Below are 22,520 nucleotides of genomic sequence, written 5' to 3' on the forward strand. Positions count from 1 at the left end.
GGCTGACCTCAAGTGATCCACCTGCCTCAGCCTCCCAAAGTGCTGGGATTATAGGCGTGAGCCACTGCGCCCAGTCTACCTTTTATTCTTAAGTTGGAAATTGTTCTATATCAGTGCAGAACTTCTTTCTTTTTCACAACTGCATAGTGTTGCAGTTTATTTTTTAAACCAGTCTCCTATTGGCAGTTAACCTATTTTTAGTCATTTTCTGTTACAAATAATGCTCACTGAATGACTTTTCGCAAGTGTCATTTCACACATCCTCTTTGTAGGATAAAATCCCAGAGTTGAAATAGTGGCATAAAGGTTATGTGCATCTGTAATTTGGGTAGATCTTGCCCAGTTGACTTCCAGAGGAGTTGCATCAACTGCAGATGAGGGGCTTTGTTTCCTACAAGCCAACCAACAGGAGAACTTTATAGAGTGTCACCTCCAAACTGCCTTTTACCATCTTTTGTATGATAAGTGACATCAGCATTTCAAGCAATCACATGGTGGCATCACTTACCAGCCACTGCCACTGGGAAGAGAACCTGCACTTAGACAAGGCAGCATAGGGGTTTATTTGCTTAAACTTTTTTATTACATGTTTTTTTTGTTTTGGTTTGGTTTTTGGTTTTTGGTTTTGAGACGGAGTCTCACTCTGTCACCCAGGCTGGAGAGCAGTGGCATGATCTCGGCTCACTGCAAGCTCCGCCTCCCGGGTTCACACCATTCTCCTGCCTCAGCCTCCCGAGTAGCTGGGACTACAGGCGCCCGCCACCACACCCGGCTAGTTTTTTGTATTTTTTAGTAGAGACGGGGTTTCACCGTGTTAGCCAGGATGGTCTTGATCTCCTGACCTCGTGATCCACCCGTGTCGGCCTCCCAAAATGCTGGGATTACAGATGTGAGCCACCGTGCCCAGCCTTTATTACATGTTTTTAATTTTTGAAATTATGAGTTAAAATTTAAACTTTTCTCTCCCCTTAAAAGACTAGCTTCCCTCCTACCCCTCCACTACCCTTGCAACTCACAAACTCTCCATTCTCCAAATGTTACTTAAAATATTTGCTGAAAACAGGCAGACAGTGGGGAGCCTCAGTGGGAGTGACAGGTTTGTGTGGGGGCAGCAGGGCTGATGTTAGCTTTAATTAGCTATGGAAAGGGTACGGGAAGGCAAACCCTCCACCCTCCTTGTTTCTGATAGCCAGTGTGGAGGCAAAAGTTAAGAACTGTCTGTCTTAGTCTGTTTTGTTCTGCTGTATTGGAATACCACAGACTGGGTAATTTATAAACAATGTAAGTTTATTTTTCACAGTTCTGGAGGCTGGGAAGTCCAAGATCTAGAGGTTGGCATCTTTTGAAGGCCTTTGTTCTCGGTCATAATATAGTAGAAGGCCTCATATGGGTGAGAAAGGGAGGGAGGAACGGGAGGGGACAAGAGGGAGCCGAACTCATCCTTTTATACCAAACCCACTCCCACAATAACAGCATTAATCTTTTCATGAGGGCAGAGCCCTCATGCCCTAATCACCTCTCATTAGGCCCTATCTGCCAACACTGTTGCATTGAGCAAGTTTCTAATATTTGCTGTTGGAGAGACACGTTCAAATTATATCATTGTCTAATCCTCTCTGTCCCCTGTATATGTCGTCAGTGGGCATGATCTGCCTGTGGGAAGGGAAGATTCTTAGGGCACCTTTCCATAGTCTACCATGATAGGTTCCCTGCTGGTTCTGATTAGAGCCAGGGCATAATCAACATGAGCCATAAGTTGTGATTTTAAAATAGGTAATATCAGGCCAGGTGCGGTGGCTCATGCCTGTAATCCCAGCACTTTGGGAGGCCGAGGCAGGCAGATCACCTGACATCAGGAGTTCGAGAGCAGCCTGGCCAACATGGTGAAACCCCATCCCTACTAAAAATACAAAAATTAGCCAGGCCTGGTGACACATGCCTGTAATCCCAGCTACTCGGCAGGGTGAGGCTGGAGAATTGCTTGAACCCAGGGGGCGGAGGTTGCAGTGAGTGGAGATCGCGCCACTGCACTCCAGCCTGGGCAACGAGAGTAAAATTCCATCTCAAAACAATAATAATAATAATAATAAAATAAAACATATAATATCTCACTGAGAATAGAATTTCCTCTAGGTGTCCCTCTCAAAATATATATATTTATACACACATACACACACACACATATATACACACACACGTACATACACAAACGTTGCATATATGTAAAGACGTGTATATAGTAGGACTTTCAGACATTGACTATCACATGTTTTTAGGAATTTATATTTTTTCTCTCTTAGGTTCTTGGAGTACTAAGTCAAGATGGTATTATGAGATTTATCAATATACAGACTTGTAAACTTCTCTTTGAGATTGGGAGCCTCGATGAAGGAATTAGCTCATCAGCAATTAGCCCACATGGACGGTATATTGCATCTATTATGGAAAATGGAAGTCTAAACATATATTCTGTTCAGGCTTTAACACAAGAAATAAATAAGGTATGTATGATGAAGTAATCAACATCAGCTTTTTATAAACACATATTATATCATCAAGAATAAAATCTTTATACTACTATTTCTAACTTACCTGGAACTTATCCATTTTTCTGGATATATTTTGTTGCTCTTACTCCCAAAGCCACATCTCTGGCCTTGATTTCTCACATATGCTCCATTCTTAAATTGCTGCCTTCCTGAGGGACATCTCTGTTTGATGTCTCTCATTTAGGTGTTACTCATTATCTTGTTCCCAAAAGAGTTCTTCTTTCTGCAATTCTCTCTCATGTTTTCTTCCCATCTCATAGGCTAGAAACCTTGAAGCTCTATGACTTCCTATGCCTTTATTTTCTAAATCCAGTCAATACTAAGTCATATAACTTGTTTGTTTTTGTTTTGTTTTTGTTTTTATTTTTGTTTTTTGAGACGGAGTTTTGCTCTTATTGCCCAGGCTGGCGTGCAATGGTGCGATCTTGGCTCATTGCAACCTCTGCCTCCTGGGTTCAAGCGATTCTCCTGCCTCAGCCTCCTGAGTAGCTGGGATTACATGCGCGCGCCACCATGCCCTGCTAATTTTTGTATTTTTAGTAAAGATGGGGTTTCACAATGTTGGTCAGGCTGGTCTCAAACTCCTGACCTCATGATCCACCCACCTTGGCTTCCCACAGTGTTGGGATTACAGGTGTGAGCCACCACGCCCAGCCCAACTTCTTAAATTTGAAATATCTATAAATGTGCTGTCTGTTCTCCACTTCCATAATTGCTATCCTTGTATTGGTCTTCATTAACTACTCTGGACTAATGGTAATTTAAAGAAATATCTTAAACTCAGAGCCCTCAGTACTTGCCCTGCCCATCCTTCCATCTTCTAAAATAATTCATCATCATTTCTTAACTAATGCTACTTTAGTGGCTTCCTTCCTTCGCCTGTTGAATTAAGTCCAGACTCTTCTGCCTGGCTCTCAGTGTTCTCTCTAATCTTGTCTACCTGTCTAACTTATTTCCTCGAACTTATAGCTTCCCTCATTATCCCCATAGACACCATCCTTATTTCTGCATCTATTATCCACACCATCCATTTCACTAAAATGCATGCCTCACTTCTCTTCTCTGGTTATCTAAAATTCCCCCAGCTAACCAGTCATATTGTCCGTGTGTCTTCCAGTCTGAAATTGCACCTTGGTAGCTCTAACAGAGACTTTGATGATCACCTGGTCTAACCCTTTCATTTTACACAGGAAGAAGTTCGTGCTCAAAATTAATCACACAGTGAGTAACTAGCAGTTCTGGGTGTTCCAATTCTTCCAAGATCACATGAGATTGGGTGCATTTGGAGTGGCGTTTGCCACCTTTTTTTATTCTAAAAAAAAGTTTGTGCCTCCTCCTTTTTGTTTTATCTTTTAAAAAATTATACAAGTAGTGTCTTATTGCAGAAAAAAATAAGAATATACAGAATAGCAAACAGACAAATACAAATCACTGAAAGTCTCACCATTCTCAGAAGATTCTGATTTATACGTTCCCAATTTCTTTTCTATGTGTGTAAATATATATAGTCACTCCTCATTATTTGTGCATTCTATACATGAGAATTCACCTGCTCACTAAAATTTATTTGTAACTTCAAAATTAATAGTTGCAGTGCTTTCATGGTCATTCAGGGACATGCACAGAGCAGTGAAAATTTGAGTCACCAGATACCCTTTTTCCCAGCTGAAGTCAAATGAGGCAACACTCTGTCTTCTTATTTCAGCTCTCATAGTGTAAACAAGTATCCTTTTTGTGATCTACTTAATACCATTTATTTTTTTGCATTTTGAAGCTTTTTGTTAAGATTCTACTGCTTAAAGTGGTCCCCAAGCGTAGCACTGAAGCACTATTTATTGTTTCTAAACACAGGAAGGCTGTGGCTTACCTTACAGAGAAAATACATGTGTTAAATAAACTCATTCAGGAATGAGTTATAGTGCTAAGCTGTGAGTTCAATGATAAGGAATCAGCAATGTGTATTAAATAAGATGTCTTTAAACAGAAACACACATATATGTATTGATTGATTAATGAGGCTCTCAGGAATCTGACTCTGTGTTTCCCCTAGGAGCAGTGTTTCAGTATTCACTAATCGAGTGTTCATGGTGACTTTATAGAACCACTGCAAATAGTGAGAATTAACTATACATATATGTTTCTGTGTGTACGCACATGTGTGTGTATGCATACTTGTCTCTAAACATATGGGATTATACTCTGCTGCTGTTTTGCTCTTTATATCATTATGTATACTATATAAATATATTTTTACATTATAATATGTGCTATATATTAATAAAATTTTTAAAATGTATTAATATCTGCTCTTACTGAGAGAGTTTTCAGCCTGCTGAATAGTCAGTTTTACAGTACTAGCTAAACCTTCTTTTCTTTTTTTTTTTGAGATGGAGTCTCACTCTGTCTTCCAGGCTGGAGTGCAGTGGTGTGACCTTGGCTCACTGCAGCCTCCGCCTCCCGAGTTCAAACAATTCTCCTGCCTCAGCCTCCCTAGTAGCTGGGATTACAGGCGCGTGCCACCACGCCCAGCTAATTTTTGTACTTTTAGTAGAGATGGTGTTTCACCATGTTGGCCAGGCTGCTCTTGAACTCCTGACCTTGGTGATCCACCCGCCTTGGCCTCCCAAAGTGCTGGGATTACAGGCATGAGCCACCGCGTCCAGCCTTGCCAAACCTTCTTAATAGAGGCAGGCAGAGAGCTGAGAAAAACTATGGTAAGAATGAGTCATTGAGTTCCTTTCTGCTTGTTATCTGTTGAGCAAATTGATATCACATGAATAGAAAAGCTAGCTTGGAAGTAGAATGATCTTTTTTATTTTTTGACACATTCCCAGTATGATCAGTGTCTTTATGGCTGTTCCAGGCTACATTAATGTTCAATTCTATATTCTCTATAAATCATAAGTCACCTTTGTCTCATTTGTACCAGTTTTATTTTCTCGTCATTGGAGAATTTCTGGTATTGTGGTAATAGAGTAAATGAATTCTTAAGTGTTGAAGGTTTAACACTACAAAGGTATGTCACGTCAGGTTGTTTCTCAGGTTCTTTTTTGGGAGGTTATACTTCATGGTAGAGGATAAGGCTCAAACGGGAAATTGTGACATTTTAATAAATTTTAATAAATTTTAATTTTAATAAAATTTTAGTAAATTTCAGCTCTCATGGTGTAAACAAGTATCCTTTTTGTGGTCTACTTAATGCCATTTTTTTCTGTGTTTTGAAGCTTTTTGTTAAGATTTTACTTGTTAAAGTGTTCCCCAAGCGTAGCTTTGAAGCGCTATTTATTGTTTGTAAACACAGGCTGTGGCTTACCTTACAGAGAATATATGTGTTTTTAATAAAAATTTAGAAGAATGGATTGAAGTCAAAAAATAGTTTAAGGATATTAAATATGGGTAATATTCATAAGTCAGACCACTATTAATCCCATCCCATAGATGAATTGAAGAATTGAATCATAAACTGTAAATGGTCATTGTGTTTTTATTGTATTTAGAACTTAGAAAGCCTGAGTTACCTTATTTGCTCACTTCCTTTGAAGAAGGAAGATCTTTTGATTTCAAAGAGAATATTGTTTATGGAGAAAATGTTCTAGTGAGTAATGTTACTTTAAGTAAATTGAAGTTGCTCAGGTTTTTTTCCGTGTTTGATGGGCCCCATAAAAACGAAAGTATAGGTTCTAAGTCACATTGTCTGAACTGCTTAAGCTGTTGATACAATAAGGAACTAATACTGATCATTACGCAGATTAAAACATTTAACCAAGGGATAGAGGGGCAGAGGTTCCATGCTTCTAGAAGAAAGTCATTTGGCAGTTTCCTCTTAGAAATTTCACTTGACCCCAAAGAATATTAGGGTACTTCTGTCAGAATTCTAGAGGGCCATACCTCTAACTGTACCTTTTTTGCTGTAGATAATAATCACCATACTAACTTTACCATGTATGTGTAAACATGATTTGGTATTAAATGATTTAAGGCCAGCTCTCAAGGAATAATTATATTTATTGCTATTGTTAATCATGTATCTTTATTATGTTCTTCAAAAGGATTCAGCAGAAATTTGCTTTGATTTATTAGTCAAAGCAAATGTTCCTAGACATTTTACTTAAGTTTTTTGCCTGAAGAATAATTCTACATATTAAGGCATGTTATTAAAGCAAATTTTGAAAATCATACATTAACAGGCCTGTCTTCCAAGGATATCCATTAGAATATATATATATTTATTTTTCCATTTAGCCACCTCCGCCTTTAGTGAAAGTTATTGAAGATTTGCCCAAGAATAAACTGAGTTCCAGTGATCTTAAGATGAAAGTAACATCAGGGAGAGTACAGCAGCCAGCAAAATCTAGGGAAAGCAAAATGCAAACTAGAATATTAAAACAAGACCTGACTGGTGATTTTGAAAGTAAAAAGGTAAGAATATTTGGTAATTAAACTTTGTCATGATTCTGCTGTAGACAAGTCTTGTGATTTCTAAGCCATCACCACTCTTCCCTCTCTTGGGAATTAAAGAAAGAGAATAAAATGAAGAGAATAAAGTTGTAACCTAAATTATGCACAGGCTGGTCTCAATCCTGGCCTCAAGTGATCCTCCCACCTTGGCCTCTCAAAGTGCTGTGATTACAGGCATGAGCTGCCACACCCAGCCATATTACTTTGAGAAAGAAAGAAAATATAGCTATTAATAGAGAAGTGACATTATTTTCAAGGGATTTGAAAACTTTTTAATGACAAATATAATCACACACATATACAAAGTACACATTAATATAGAGCTCAGTGAACTTTCACAAAATGTACACACCATGTTATCAGCACCCAGATCAAAAACTGGAACATTACCATCAGCTTATTGCTCCACGCTCACTCTCCCTCACCCCCACCCACCCCAGAATAACTACTCGACTGATACACTGTAGATTAACTTAGTAAATACTCTCAGTTTTCCTAAGTGGTTGATTGAAAAGTAGTTGATTTACATCCCTACCAGCAGTATTTGAGAGTTCTAGTTGCTCCATATTCTCACTAATAATACCTGATATTTTTCACATTGATTTTAATACAGTGTCCTTCCTTATCCATGGTTTTACTTTCCATGGTTTTGTTTACATGTAATCAGCTGTGGTCCAAATATATTCAAAGGAAGATTTCAGAAAAAACAATTCATAAGTTTTAAATTGCACACCGTTCTGAGTAGCATGACGAAATCTCCTGCCATCTTGCTCTGTTCCACCTGGCACATGACTCATCATTCTGTCTAGCATAGTCACTCAGTAGCCCCTTGGTTGTCAGATCTACTGTCACAGTATCACAGTGCTTGTGTTCCAGTAACCTTTATTTTACTTAAAAAACTTCTGTAGAGCACAAAAGTACTGATACTGACATATTGTCAGAATTGTGCTATTTTATTATTAGTTATGATAATCTATTGTTGTGCCTAATTTATAAATTACACTTTATTATAGGTATGTATATATAGGGAAAAACATAATATATTTAGGGTTCAGTGTTATCTGAGGTTTCAGGCATCCACTAGGGATCTTGGAACATTTCCTCCTCAAATCAGTGGGGACTACTGTAACTTCTTTTTTCTTTAAGCATTTTTTAATTGTAAAATTTGCAACACAGAAGAGTGTCTAAAACAGATTACAGCTTAATGAAAAGTAATAAAAGGATTACATGTGTATCCTGTGTCAGGTAGCTGCAAGACCATCCTTAGGTTTGGTGATTTATTAGGACTCAGCATGTAGCCATATTCATAGCTATAATATATTAAAGTGAAAGGATGCAAAGCAAAATCAGCAAAGGGAAAAGACACATGGGGTGAAGTCCAGAAGAAACCAGGCACAAGCTTCCGGGAATCTTCTCCCACTGGAATCACAGGACATCCTTGATTCCTCCATCAATGAATATGTGTGGCAATATGTGTGAAATATTGTCTACCAGGGAAATTTATTAGAGACCTGGTGCCCAGGATTTTTACTAGAGGCTGGTTCTGTAGGTACCCTGTTTTAACAGGTTTCAAATTTCAGACTCCCAGAAGGAAGGCGGGCATTAAGCATAAACCACATTGTACAAATAGTTTAAGCACAATGAGCCACTCTTTATTGGTTCTAGGGGTGGTGAGAACTTTCCTGAAATTCAACTTCTAGACACCAGCCAAAGGCTGACCTTGCAAGTAAGCCTTCTAAGGGTAGCAGGCTCAGACCGGCTTGTGTTCACTTTTTTCTGCACATACCCATTTCCACATGAAGAAATAGAGCATTACCGTAGCTTTGGAGCCCCGTGTGTGCTTATCCCCCATCACATTTTTCTCCCTACCCCATATATAACCATTGTCCTCACTTTTGTGTTAATTATGCCCTTGATTTTCTTTATAGTTTTATAACTTCTTCATGTAACTCTAAACAAAATATTACTTCTTTAAAGAAAAAACTGAATAGCAGACACAAGCCTAGCCTAGTTGTGTAAGGACTGGGCAATGTTGCTCCTATTTAATGAATGCTTTAATGCAAAGATAAGCTGAATGGTATCTCTGAGATGTTCTGGCTTCAGAGTTTGCAGGACCTTTTCTGGGAAAACTGGTGGGAATGGTCATGAGTAACTTTGGGAAGTAAAAGGCTCATCATGTCAGGGTATCTGGCAGCATTGTAGTGTGGATCCAATGTGGATATCCTACAGAAATATGTCAAGGAATGGAGCTGCTTCCAAGGAAACCATAGCCAGTTCTAAAAAGTAGGTCAAAGTAGAACACTTCTATGGGGTGAAGTGCAAGTCCTCAACTAATCTTTGCATTAGCACATGGAAAGAAAATAAGGAACTTTATCAGCTCATGGCCAAGACAAGGACAGGTCAAATTGAGGCCAAACTCCCCAGGGCATCTTTTTCTTTGTTTAAAAAGAAGCTTCAATGGCAGCAGGTATCTTGATGACGAAGTCAGTCTTCCTGGATCATGTTGCTCTCATTTGTTCTAGTTGCCCTCTATACCTTTAACATGGCACTCAAGTATCTTCATTCACCATCATCTTAGGTTTTCCCTTCACCCTTCTCTTACATTGGACTACCTGTTTCTTGTAAAAAGAACACTAAATGAAATCAGAAAGTCTGGCTTCGAGTCTTGAGCCAAGATTTAGCAGATTTGTGACCATAAGCAATTCACCAAACTTCTCTGATTTTCCCATTTTTTCAAATAAAGGAAGACATTTCATCTGTTTCATATAGTTGTTAGATCCAGTTGAGATAATATATGAAAACAGCTTTATAATCCTAAATTCTATAAAATATTTTTTATTAAGATAAAAATTGACTTAAAAGTCTTAGATATAAGGGACTATCAGCAGGAGCTGATGTCTGTTAGGATAAAATGATGAACTCCCACATGTTTTTCTGCCAGACTTGTCCTTGATGCTTTAATGCTAGGAATTGCCTAGAATTTTAAGGAAAGAGAGAGGTGGGGGAGGAGCGGTCAGAGTGGATTGCTCTTGATGCAGGAGTCCCAGATGACAGCCGATGGGCCTAATTCGGCTATTCAAGCTAAGAATGGTTTGTGCATTTTTAAGTAGTTATATATAAATATATAATTTTGATTTTTCTTCTCGGCCCACAAAACCTAAAATATTTACTAACTGGCCTGTATTAGTCTGTTTTCACACTGCCATAAAGAATACTACCTGAGACTGAGCAATTTATAAAGAAAGGAGGATTAATTGACTCACAGTTCCACATGGCTGTGGAGGCCTCTGGAAACTTACAATCATGGCAGAAGGGGAAGCGGGCACCTTCTTCACAAGGCAGCAGAAGGAGAGAGAGGAATATGTGGAGGAGAGGCTGTCAAACACTTAACAAAACCATCAGATCTCGTGAGAACTATCATGAGAACAGCATGGGGGAACTACCCCCATGATCCAGTCACCTCCCACCAGGTCCCTCCTTCAACACGTGGGGATTGTGGGGATTGTAATTCAAGATGAGATTTGGGTGGGGACACAGAGCCAAAGCATATCATGGCCCTTTACAGAAAAAGTTTGTCAAGGTTGTTTAGGGAAGGTACTATATCATGAACTTTATTGGCTACGTATATGCATGCTCAAGAGAGGGAGAGAGGGGAGTGGGGAAAAGACCTATGATACACAAATATGCCTTACTATGTGTTGTTTTCTAAAGTTGGGAAGTCACTGTGGACTAGATTACCATTTGTCACCTTTTCAGTTTTAATGATTGTGTCATTTATTAATATTGTCTTTTTCTTTGTAGAATGAATTACCAGATGGATTAAACAAAAAGCGTTTACAAATCTTATTAAAAGGCTATGGTGAATATCCAACAAAATACAGGTACAATTTAAATTCTGTGTGTTACATCAGCTTTACTCAAAAAAAATTGGGGGGATTAAAATATATTTTTATTTCAGAATGTTCATTTGGCGCTCTCTGCTACAACTGCCTGAAAATCATACTGCGTTTAGTACCCTCATAGATAAGGGGACTCATGTGGCGTTTCTCAACCTTCAGAAGAAATACCCCATCAAAAGTAGGAAGCTACTCAGAGTATTACAGAGGTATGTTCTATATATTGCAGCAATGTGTATGAGACCTGTAACTAATAATTGCAATGTTATAAAATCTCCTGTTTATAAAATATTGTTTTGTCAGTTTGATTATCCTTATGTGATATGTTGGTTTAATTTTAAAAATGTACATGCACATATATTACATGTGAATATTAGTTTGTGTTGTGTTCAGAAAATAGGACTCTTTCAGTTAATCTAAAAGAACATCCCAGCACTTTGGGAGGCCAAGGCGGGCAGATCAGCTGAGGTCAGGAATTGGCGACCAGCCTGGCCATCATGGCAAAACCTGTCTCTACTAAAAATACAAAAATTAGCTGGGTGTGGTGGCGGGCATCTGTAATCCCAGCTACTCGGGAGGCTGAGGCAGGGAGAATCGGTTGAACCCTGGAGGCAGAGGTTGCAGTGAGCTGAGATCGCGCCATTTTACTCCAGCCTGGGTGACAGGGCAAGACTCCATCTCAAAAAAAAAGAACAGAGGCATAGTGGAAAGAGCTTTGAATTTGAAGGCAAAAGACCTAGTTTTGAATTCTTATTCTACCACTTAATGATTGTGATGTAAGACGTGTTATTTTACTTCTTAGCCTTAATTTTTTTTAATCTAAAAGTGGGGGTAATAACACCAACATCATAAGACTATTGGGAAAGTTAGATGAGAATCTCTTTTAGAATGCATATGCTAGAGTCCATTCCTAGGAAGCATCCAGTAAATGTTAATAACAGTAGCTCATCCTTTAACATGCTTTTCATGTGTTAGGCACATTTGACTTATAGGTAAAGAAACTAAGGCATAGAGAGACTAGGAAATATGATCAAGTCACAGCAGTGATAGAGCTAAGATTAAGCCCAGGTTCCAGAGCCGAAGACTTTTTTTAAAAATAATTTTTATTATGAAAAATTTCAAGCATAAATAAAAAATAATGTAACAAATATCCCCATGCCCATCACCCAGCTTCAACAATTGCCAACTCATAGCCAGTCACGTTGGGTGAATATTCCCACTCACTCTACACCCCACATCCCAACATACACACACTCCCCTTGCTAAATATATACATATGTATCCCTAAAGGATAAGGACTCTTTTTCTTTAACATAAGTACACTATCATACTGACACACAAAAAAGAATTAATAATTATTCAGTATGTTCAAATATTCAATCAGCATTCCTCTGATTGTCTTAAAAATTTTCTTATGTAAACTTGTTCAAATTAGGGTTCAAACAACGTGTACACATTACATTTTGTTGATACCCCACTGAGATTAATCTATAGACTCTGATACCTCTTTTTTTCTTACAATTTATTTGTTGGAGAAACCAGGTCATTTAACCCATACAGCCCTCTATGTTCTGGATTTTGCTGATTTTATTTCATAGTATTGTTTAACATGTTTCTCTTTCTCCTGAATTTACTATAAACTGGCAGTTAGAGCTAGGGGCTTGATCTGAGTCAAGGTTTTTATTTCCCCCCTTTGGTATTTGTTTCTTTGGCTTGCAAGAAAACTTCCTAGGTGGTTTTATGTACTTCTGTTAGGCGGATTATAATTAATACCTGGCTGTCTCTCTTTTCGTGATGTTGTTGTCCATTGATGATTATTGCCTAGATCCATTATTTCACCAGAGATTAGCAAAACAGTGATAATATAATTCTGTTCCTTGTCATTTTATAAACCGGGAAATTTCTCCAACGAAAAAGTTCTTAGGATCAACTACTTGGTTACCGGAAGATACAACCCATGTAGGAAAAGGCAAGTTAAATGCTTGGTATCTTTTTTTTTAAACAGTTTTCAGAATAGTAAACTTATTAGCTTGGAGCTCCCCAGAGCAATCAGTGTATTGATTATGAACTCAGATTGAACATATAGACCTTTTCAGTACATAGAACCAGGAGTTCATACTAATATTTTCAATTCAGATTTAAGATTACAAATTTGCATAGCTGCTTTGATTTTATATTTGTATTTTTTTCTTATGCTAAAAATCTTGATTTCTAACAGCATTGACATAATTCCTTATTTTCTTTAACACACATACACACACACACACTCACACAATGGTTTTTAAGCTCCATATATTTATGCTGTATAATAAAAACTATATAACTATAAATAATAACAATGTGAATATTATGATTATTGAAAGCAGTCCAAAATATCTTTTATAGTTCTTTTTGTCCTTAGGTTATATCCCACTAGGCATATATAATCAAATTATTGTTTTCATTTTTGTTTTTGTTTTTTGAGACAGGGCCTTGCTCTGTCACCCAGGCTGGAGTACAATGGCATAATCATAGCTAACTGTAACCTCGAACTCCTGGGCTCAAACGATCCTCCCACCTTAGCCTCCCAAGTAGCTGCTACAGGTGTGCACCGCCATGCCTGGCTAGTTTATTTATTTATTTTTAAGTAGAGATGAAGTCTTACTATGTGGCCCAGGCTCATCTGGATCTCCTGGGCTCAAGTGATCCTTCTGCCTCTACCACCAATGTATTGGTATTAATGTATTGGTATTACAGGTGTGAGCCACCACACCCAGCCCAAATTATTGTTTTAAAATGACTTGAAATAACTCCTTTTCATATGATAATGCCACTAGCTCACTACACAGGTTAATTTGTTTCATTTGTTTTCAGTTTTTTGAAAAATTTTTGTATTTAATTTAATTTGTTTTATACTTTTATAAAACATTTACATGTTTTCTAAATCAAATCTACAAAATAAGGTACATTCAGAACAGGCTGACTTCTGTTTCCTTTGTCCTGTTACTTCTCCTCCCAATAAGTCATCCTTTTAGCAAATATCTTATTTGTATTTACCAATATGTTTGTATTTACCTCCTTAGGTAAGTGGTTGTATACTATTACACTTTTCTGTACTCTGCTTTTTAAATTTAACAACATATTCTGGATATCATTTTAAAGCAATGTACAGAAATATTCATCTTTTTTTATGCCTGCATTATGCACCATTATTTATTTGGCCTGTCCCTTAATGAACATGTAGATTATTTTCAATCTTCTGCTGTCACAAGCATGCTGCATTAGTTAGTTTGGCCCATAAGTCTTTTTCTATTAAGTGTATCTTTGGAATAGATTCATAAATGTTAGATGCTGAGTCAAAGGGTAAATATATAATATACTGCCCTTTTCAATTAGAGAAAACATCAGATAACTTTGTTAAGAGATGACTTAGAGATGGGAATTTGCTTACTTTTTCTATTTGGTCTTCACACTTACTATGCTTCCTGTCTGTGTGTAAGATAACATCACAGTTCAGACGTTTGTCAGAATACCAGTGTAGACCGTCAGTGCCTTGCCTTTGCTTTTTAGGTTCATATTCTAGGTTGAGAGCCGTAAATATCTTGGTTAGAGAGTGAAGTCTCTCATCAGATGCCGAAGGAATTAAAAGAGGAGAGTACATTACTTCAAAAATGATGATTTTGTGCATTCTTCTGAAATAATAAATTTCCTGAGTTCAGAGGACAAGGTAGAAAACATTTTCTCCTTCTGTTGACCCCCTCACTGTAGGGAATGAAGAACTGATTTTATCAATAAGTAAAAGTTACTCAAGTAACTGTTTAAGGTATCTAAAATTTCTTATAATTTTTGCGTATCCTAGGATTTTAGACTTTCTAAATTATGAATGCTTTTCTTGGGTACTTGTTGATGCTTCTTCCTTATCCCCAGTAGTACAACTTAAAAACAGAATATTTTAGGATTTTTTTCACTCTTTCATTAAGTTCTGTTCACATTCACATTAAGAGCAAATGAATTTAATTATAATACTGCTCTGCTTTTTGGGAAAGAGTGAGGTAACACTTTTAATATCATAGTGTAAGCTATAAATTTGATTAAAAATTCAAATTATCAGGAATAATTTTGATGTTTTCTACCTAAATACAGTGTATACATGGGGACCTTCTTGAGATGTATTTTCCAAAAGATCTTCCTAAAGTGACAAGAAGTTGCTCATATCATTTGAAATTTCTCATAAAATGTAATAAGCTGTTACGCTTTATATACTTATATGCCTATTAGTACATTTACAATTAAAGTTACCATTGTAACTCTAATTCTATGTAGGTGTACTTTAAATTATAATCCTAGTTTAGTTAAAGCTTCGCAGCAATTTTTTTGTTGTTTCTTAAATTTCTGTTTTTCTAAATTTTTAAATTTAAATTTTACATTTCTGTTTCTACTAAAATTAAAAATTGTAACTTAAAAGGGAGGGATTATTCTACATTAAAAGAGATAGAGATTTAAGGGCGATAACCAAATTCAATGAGTGAGCCTTTTTTTTCTGCTACAAAAATGGATCAATGAATGAGTCTTGTTTAGACAATTGGGGAAATTTGAGTCTTGCCTGATTATGAAACAATACTACAAAATAATTGTTAATTTTATTTACATTACAGTGGCATTGTGACTACATAAGAAAATCATCCCTCCCTCACTTTTTTAAAGAGTTGTAGACTTCTGTATTAAAAGAATAAAGTGGCATGATGTCTGGGATTTGCTTTATAATAGTCTAGCCAAAAATTGAGGGCATATAGTCAATGAAAGAAGTATAATAAAACATGGATTTATTGTTGTAGCCAGGCGACAGGCTCATGGGGCATGATCGTGCTTTCTAGTTTTATATATGTTTGGAATTTTTTGTGATACAGTTTTTTGTTGTTGTTTTCTGTTTGTTTGTTTTTGTTGTTGTTGTTGTTGTTGTTGAGACAGAGTTTCCACTCTGCTGCCCAGGCTGAAGTGCAGTGGTGCCATCTTGGCTCACTGTAACCTGCCCCTCCCAGGTTCAGGTGATTCTCCTGCTTCAGCCTCCAGAGTAGCTGGGACTACAGGCACCCCCCACCACACCTGGCTAATTATTTGTGTTTTTAATAGAGACAGGGTTTCACCAAGTTTGCCAGGCTGGTCTGGAATTCCTGACCTCAGGTGATCTGCTCGCCTCGGCCTCCCAAAGTGCTGGGATTACAGGTGTGAGTCACTGCATCCGGCCTGTGATACAGTATTTTTAAAAGTAACTTTAAAGTATTCATTTTCAATGACAAAAAGAATATTCCTTCTTTGTAAAATAATTCAAACAGTACAGAAGATTATGAAGAAAAAATCAGCACCTCTTCCAGCCCCAATTTGACTTGCTAGAGGTAATTGTTTGGTTTACTTTTGTATAGATATTTTTGTATGTATATAATGCAAAAGTATTCACATACATTTAACAAGAATGGAATCATACTATACATACTATTTTGCCGCTTATCTTCCTTTTTACTTTCAAGTCTATCATGGACCTCTTTCTCTCAGTATATGTAGGTTTACTTCTTTCTAAAAAATGCACATAGATGGATGTTTCAGGATTTAAGTCTTCATCTTGTTAATTGACATTGAGGTTATTTTATGTTTATTTGCTTTTCAGACAATATTATAATAAATACCCTCATAAATATCTTGTGTGAATATTTTTGTGTAGACTTCTAGAATTGAAACTACTAGGTCAAATCATTCATTTTTTCTTTCTCTCTCAGAAAATTCTGCCAACCCTGGGAAATGCCAGTGTTACTGTGTTTTCACTGACACTGGATGTTATCAGTCTTTATTTGTTGTCAGTCTGAGAGTCAGTAAAAAGATGGGAACTCAGCGTTGAATATGTAACTTCTGTAATTATGAAAGTACTATCCTTAGGAGAACATGTTCTTGTATTTAGGTTGATTTCTAGCCCTTCCAAAAATGAGGATTTCCTTACATTCTCTGGAATTCCATGTCCTAGGCTCAGTAATGATGCTAATCCCTCCCTCCTGGGGTTGTTCTGAGTATTATATCGAATAATAAAAAATGTCTGACATAGCTTATTAACTCCATTAACTATGTTCTCTATTGCTGCTATAACAAATTACCACACATGTAGTGGCTTAAAAACAACACAAATTTATCCTTAGAGTTTGGTAGGCAGAAGTTCACCATGGGATGGATCTCACTGGGCTAAAATCAGAGTGTCAGCAGGGCCACATTCCTTTCTAGAGGCTCTGGGGAGAATCCTTTTCTTTGCCTTATCCAGCTTCTGCAGGTTTCCCATATTTCATGACTCAGACCCACCTTTTCTGTCTTCAAAGCACCTCTCTAACCATTCCTCTGTAGTCGTATCTCCCTCTGACCACAACCAGGAAGGGGTTCTTTGATATTAAGGACCTATGTGATTAGATTGGACCTACCCAGGTAGTCCAGGATTAATGCCCTCACCCCAAGGTGCTTAACTTAATCATATCTGCAAAATCTCATGTAAAATAATATCTTCATGGATTACAGGGATTAGAGCATGGACATCTTTTGGGGAGGGGGACAGTTTGCATTATTCTGCTTGCCACATTAACTATAAAGTATACTCAGAAAAATAATTTATATTTAAACAGTAATGAAACGGAATTAGCCTTAAAAATATTAAAAGCTATTATAAAGCATTGAAATTGCTGCTGACATATAAATAGATATGCAGAGTCTAACAATAGACCCAGCTACATTCCAAAATTGACTTGTTTTTAAAGATGTAATTTCAAAGTAATGAAGAAAAGATAGGTTATTTAGTAAATGACATGGAATAACTAGCTAGCCATCTAGAAAAAGTTGAAAGCATACCTCATATCTTACACCATATAAATTCTGCTTGAACTAAAGATTTAATTCCTTTTTAAAAAAACAAAACCATCAAAGTATTAGAAATAAATGTGGAGTTAGCAAGTCTGAAACTACTTTATGTATAGAAGCCACTTTTTGTATACAAATAGCTAAATAGAGACGAGAGCCAGGTTTCTTACTCTCAGAGAAAGAAGATAAAAAAGCAAAAGGGCTAGAATGAATCTTGCAGTAGTTGATTGGAATCGATAGTGTTAGTTCTTAACATATATGCAGATAAATAGACACAGAAAGAAATATAGATATGCATGTATGCAGGAGTTAGTATACATGCGTATATTTCCAAGCTCTTTCTACCGAGAAGGCCTAACAATGACACCCTGGTAACAGTGAGCGCACCTAGTGGTGTGGGGAAAACAGTGAGCGCACCTAGTGGTGTGGGGAAAATACAAGATGAACGTGAAGCATCTTTTAGTGCCATAAAGTAAGGAAATGCTCTGAAAGGATGGGCATGTCACAAGGGCACATGACTCAACCTAAAAGTTTCCAGTGGCCAAAGCTGGAACAATTTGAGGAACAAAATAAATAACAATCAATTATAACTTGTAGAATAAAATAAATATCCATGAGTTCATCCTGACATAAATAATTGAATAAATAAAGATATAAATGAGGGAGAAGGGACAGTTCTAATAAATATAGAAGGAATTAGAGATATAGAAAATCACCACTGGGACACCACAGTGATAATTGTTGGAGGCAAGATCCACCAATTGATGCTAAAACTACTGGACAAAAGTTCTAGGAGTGCCCGGGCACGGTGACTCATGCCTGCAATCCCAGCACTTTGGGAGGTCAAGATGGGTGGATCACCTGAGGTCAGAAGTTAGAGACCAGCCTGGCCAACATGGTGAAACTGTATCTCTATTAAAAATGCAAAAATTCACTGGGCATGGTGGCGTGCACCTGTAATCCCAGCTACTTGGGAGGCTGAGGCAGGAAAATCGCTTGAACCTGGGAGGTGGAGGCTGCAGTGAGCCCAGATCACACCACTGCACTCCGCCTGGGTGAAAGAGTGAGACTCTGTCTCCAAAAAAAAAAAAATTCTAGGATTCACAGGATATTTGCATAGTCTTAAAATATCTCCCCCAAGATGGTTATTAATGGCAAATGGAAAAATAGTAATTTTGTAGTAGATAAACTCAGCAGATACCAGCTTAACCAAGTAAGCACATTTAAAATCACTAGTACACCAGGCGTGGTGGCTCATGCCTGTAATCCCAGCACTTTGAGAGGCCAAGGTGGGCCGATCACTTGCCCAGGAGTTTGAGACCAGCCTGGGAAACATGGCAGAAACCCACCTCTACAAAAAATTTTTAAAAATTAATTGAGCATGGTGGCACACACCTATAGTCCTAGCTACTTGTGGCTGAAGTGGAAGAATTCCTTGAGTGTGGAGATTCAAGGCTGCAGTGAGCCATGATAGTACCACTACACTCCAGCCTGGGCAGCAGTGTGCAAACCTGTCTCAAAAATTAAATAAATAAAATGACTGGTAATAAGATGTCAATATGATGCACATCACTTTTGTGATATTCTTGCCAAAAATATGTAACCTCATTCTAATCATAAGTATCAGACAAACCCAAATTGAGGAACAATCTAGAAAATAACTGATATTCCTCAAAAATGACATTGTCATGAAAAATAAGGAAAGACTAAGGAACTCTCACATTGGAAGAAACTAGAGAGACAAAACACATGTAATGTTGAATCTGGGGTTGGTGAAATGAAAGAAATAACGGAAAAATGATATCAGTGGAAAAATGGTAAAATCTGAGTAAAGTCCATAATTTAGTGAATAGCATCGTGCCAGTGTTAATTTCTAAGTACTGATCATTGTACTATGTGCAAGATGTTAACATTAGGGGAATTTAGGTCAAAGGTATACAATAACTCTACTATTTTTGTAGGGTTTTTTTGTAAATGTAAAACTATTTCAAAACAGAAAGTTAAAAAAAGGAAATTAACAGTACAGGTATTAGAAGTACATGTGGGAGAATTATAATCCCAGAGGTAATGAAGGCCTTTCTGAGTATGACATATCCAGAAGAGGTTGATAAGAATAAAAATCTCTACATGTAAAAATAATTTCCAAAACAAAGACTCATGTAAAACTGAAAAAACATATGCAAAACATGACAAATGAAATGCTGGTTTCTTTAATGTATGAAGCGCTTATATAAATAAACATGTAAAGGACCAGCCAGTAAAAAAAAAATTGATAAACAATGTAATATACAGTTTACAGTGGTAAAATGGTTCTTTCTATTTATTTTTGTTTTTTGTTTTAGAGACAGGATCTTGCTCTGTCACCCAGGTTGGAGTGCAGTGGTGTGACTATAGTTCACTGCAGCCACAAACTCCTGGACTCAGGCAATCCTCTTGCCTCAGTCTCCTGAGTAGTAGGCGTGTGCCACCACACCTGGCTAATTTTTTAAATTTTTTGTAGAGATGAGGTCTCGCTCTGTTGCCCAGGCTGGTCTCAAACTCCTGGGCTTAAGCAGTCCTCCTGCCTCAACCCCCTAAAATGTTGGGATTACATGCATGAGTCACTGTGCCCAGCCTAGAAGTGGTTCTTAAACATGAAAAGATGCTTAATCTTTCTCATAGAAAGAGTAATGCCAATTGGAACTACGTTGAAGTACCATTTCTCACCTAGATTAAAGGTTTTTTAAAAATCGTTGATAATATGCTGGCAAGAGTATGAAAAACAGGCATCCCTTTACGCGAGTCATAGGAACGTAAATAGACACTTTTTGTGGGGGCTAATTTGGCACTGACTTTCGAAATTACAAATGCACGTATTCTTGACTCAGCAATTCCACTTTAGGAATTTCCAAGTCTGTATTCTCAGGTGAAGAATGATACACACTGTATGTGCCATACAGTGGCATTAAGCACAGCATTGCTTATAAAAGACTGAAAGAAAATGCCCTACGATAGAGATCATGTTAAAGAAATGAAGGTGGCTGGGCACAGTGGCTCACGCCTCTAATCCCAGCACTTTGGGAAGCTGAGGCGGGAAGATCACTTGAGCCCAGGAGTTTGAGACCAGCCTGGGTAATATAGTGAGACCCTGTCTCTACCCACAAAAAAGATTAGCCAGGCATAGTGGCATACATACACCTGTAGGCCCAGCTACTCAGGAGACTGAGGCAGGAGGACCACTTGAGCCTAGGAGTTTAAGGCTGCAGTGAGCCATGATTATGCCACTGCATTCCAGTCTGGGTGACAGAGCGAGGCCCTGTTTTGGGAAAACAAAAGAAAAAGAAGAAATGAAGGTGTATCGGTACGAAGCTATCATATCCATCTGTAAAATGTAAGGAAGTTCTGCATATACTGATATAAACTATTTCCAAGATACCATTAATTGAAAAATGCAAAGTACAGAACAATTTTTATAATATACTACCATTTGTGGTTTTTTAAGAAAGGATTTATACTTTTAACAATGGTTACTTCTGGAGAGGTTAACTAGATGATAGGGGTACAAGGAAGAATTTTCACCAAATATACTTTTTGTATCAAATTTTTATCATGTGAAGATATTATTTATTCAAATAAATTTTAATGCTAAGTTATTTTATTCACAGAACCTTATCTGCATTAGCTCACTGGTCTGTCATTTTTAGTGACACACCGTATCTTCCACTCTTGGCATTTCCATTTGTAAAATTATTCCAGAACAACCAACTCATCTGTTTTGAAGTTATTGCTACTCTCATAAGTAAGTAAATACTTGTTAAAGTATAAGATCAAGAATGGATTCTTATACATTTTCCTGATGTCTTTGCACCTTTGCAACATTTAACAATTCTAGATGTCTCTACTTTTAAGTCACGAAAGTGTGAAACAATAAGGTATCAAATATAAAATAGACAATTGAAGCATTTATATGTAAACCTTTTTATTTAGAAGAAAATCTGGAGGCCGGGCACAGTGGCTCATGCCTGTAATCCCAGCACTTTGGGAGGCCGAGGCGGGCAGATCACCTGAGGTCAGGAGTTCGAGACCAGCCTGGCCAACGTGGTGAAACCCTGTCTCTACTAAAAATACAAAAATTAGCCGGGTGTGGTGGTGCATGCCTATAATCCCAGCTACTCAGGAGGCTGAGGCAGGAGAATCACTTGAACCCAGGAGGCGGAGGCTGCAGTGAGCTGAGATTGCTCTACAGCACTCCAGCCTGGGCAAGACAGAGAAAGACCCCGTCTCAAAAATAAAAATAAAATAAGAATAATAATTTATTGTCTGCATAATATAGTATTTCATCTTATGGATATATCATTTATATATTCCCCAAGTGCAAGAATTTTATTTTTCTAATTTTTCCACACTTTTAAAGCAGTTTTTTGTTGTTATACTACTTTTACTTCATGTTATATATATTTCCCTTATTTTTATAAATTAAATTTCATAAACATTTTTTATTGGCTATTATTACATAATGTGCATGTACTAGTTTAATCTTCTTGGATATTTAGATTGTTTCTAATTTTAACCTCTTTTTTTTTTTTTTTTTTTTTGAGACGGGAGTCTCACTGTGTCACCTAGGCTGGAGTGCAGTAGTGCTCACTGCAACCTCCACCTCCTGAGTTCATGTAATTCTCCTGCCTCAGCCTCCCGAGTAGCTGGGATTACAGGCACCCGCCACACCATGCCCAGCTAATTTTTGTATTTTTTTAGTAGAGACAGAGTTTCACCA

General features: G+C 37.4%; 1 protein-coding gene across 24 annotated transcripts in view; it reads left to right on the forward strand.

The window, feature by feature from the left end:
• The window catches only part of TBC1D31 (TBC1 domain family member 31), a 93,221-nt gene that overhangs the window by 26,556 nt on the left and 44,145 nt on the right, over nt 1-22,520 (forward strand). For 20 of the 24 annotated variants that reach the window (XR_010159323.1, XR_002937747.3, XR_010159322.1 and 17 more), the window contains 5 exons: nt 2,301-2,501; nt 6,792-6,968; nt 10,809-10,888; nt 10,966-11,112; nt 21,412-21,545. Coding sequence is in view for 21 of the 24 variants with exons in the window: in XM_009455853.5 (XP_009454128.1) it covers nt 2,301-2,501; nt 6,792-6,968; nt 10,809-10,888; nt 10,966-11,112; nt 21,412-21,545 (739 nt within the window). In the remaining 3 variants the exon portion in view is untranslated. The remainder of the gene's footprint in view (nt 1-2,300; nt 2,502-6,791; nt 6,969-10,808; nt 10,889-10,965; nt 11,113-21,411; nt 21,546-22,520) is intronic. The other 4 variants (XM_063816547.1, XM_063816550.1, XM_063816549.1 and 1 more) reach the window with 1 other exon arrangement.

Source organism: Pan troglodytes, chromosome 7, assembly GCF_028858775.2.
Source record: "Pan troglodytes isolate AG18354 chromosome 7, NHGRI_mPanTro3-v2.0_pri, whole genome shotgun sequence".
In the NCBI taxonomy this organism is placed as follows: Eukaryota; Metazoa; Chordata; class Mammalia; order Primates; family Hominidae; genus Pan; species Pan troglodytes.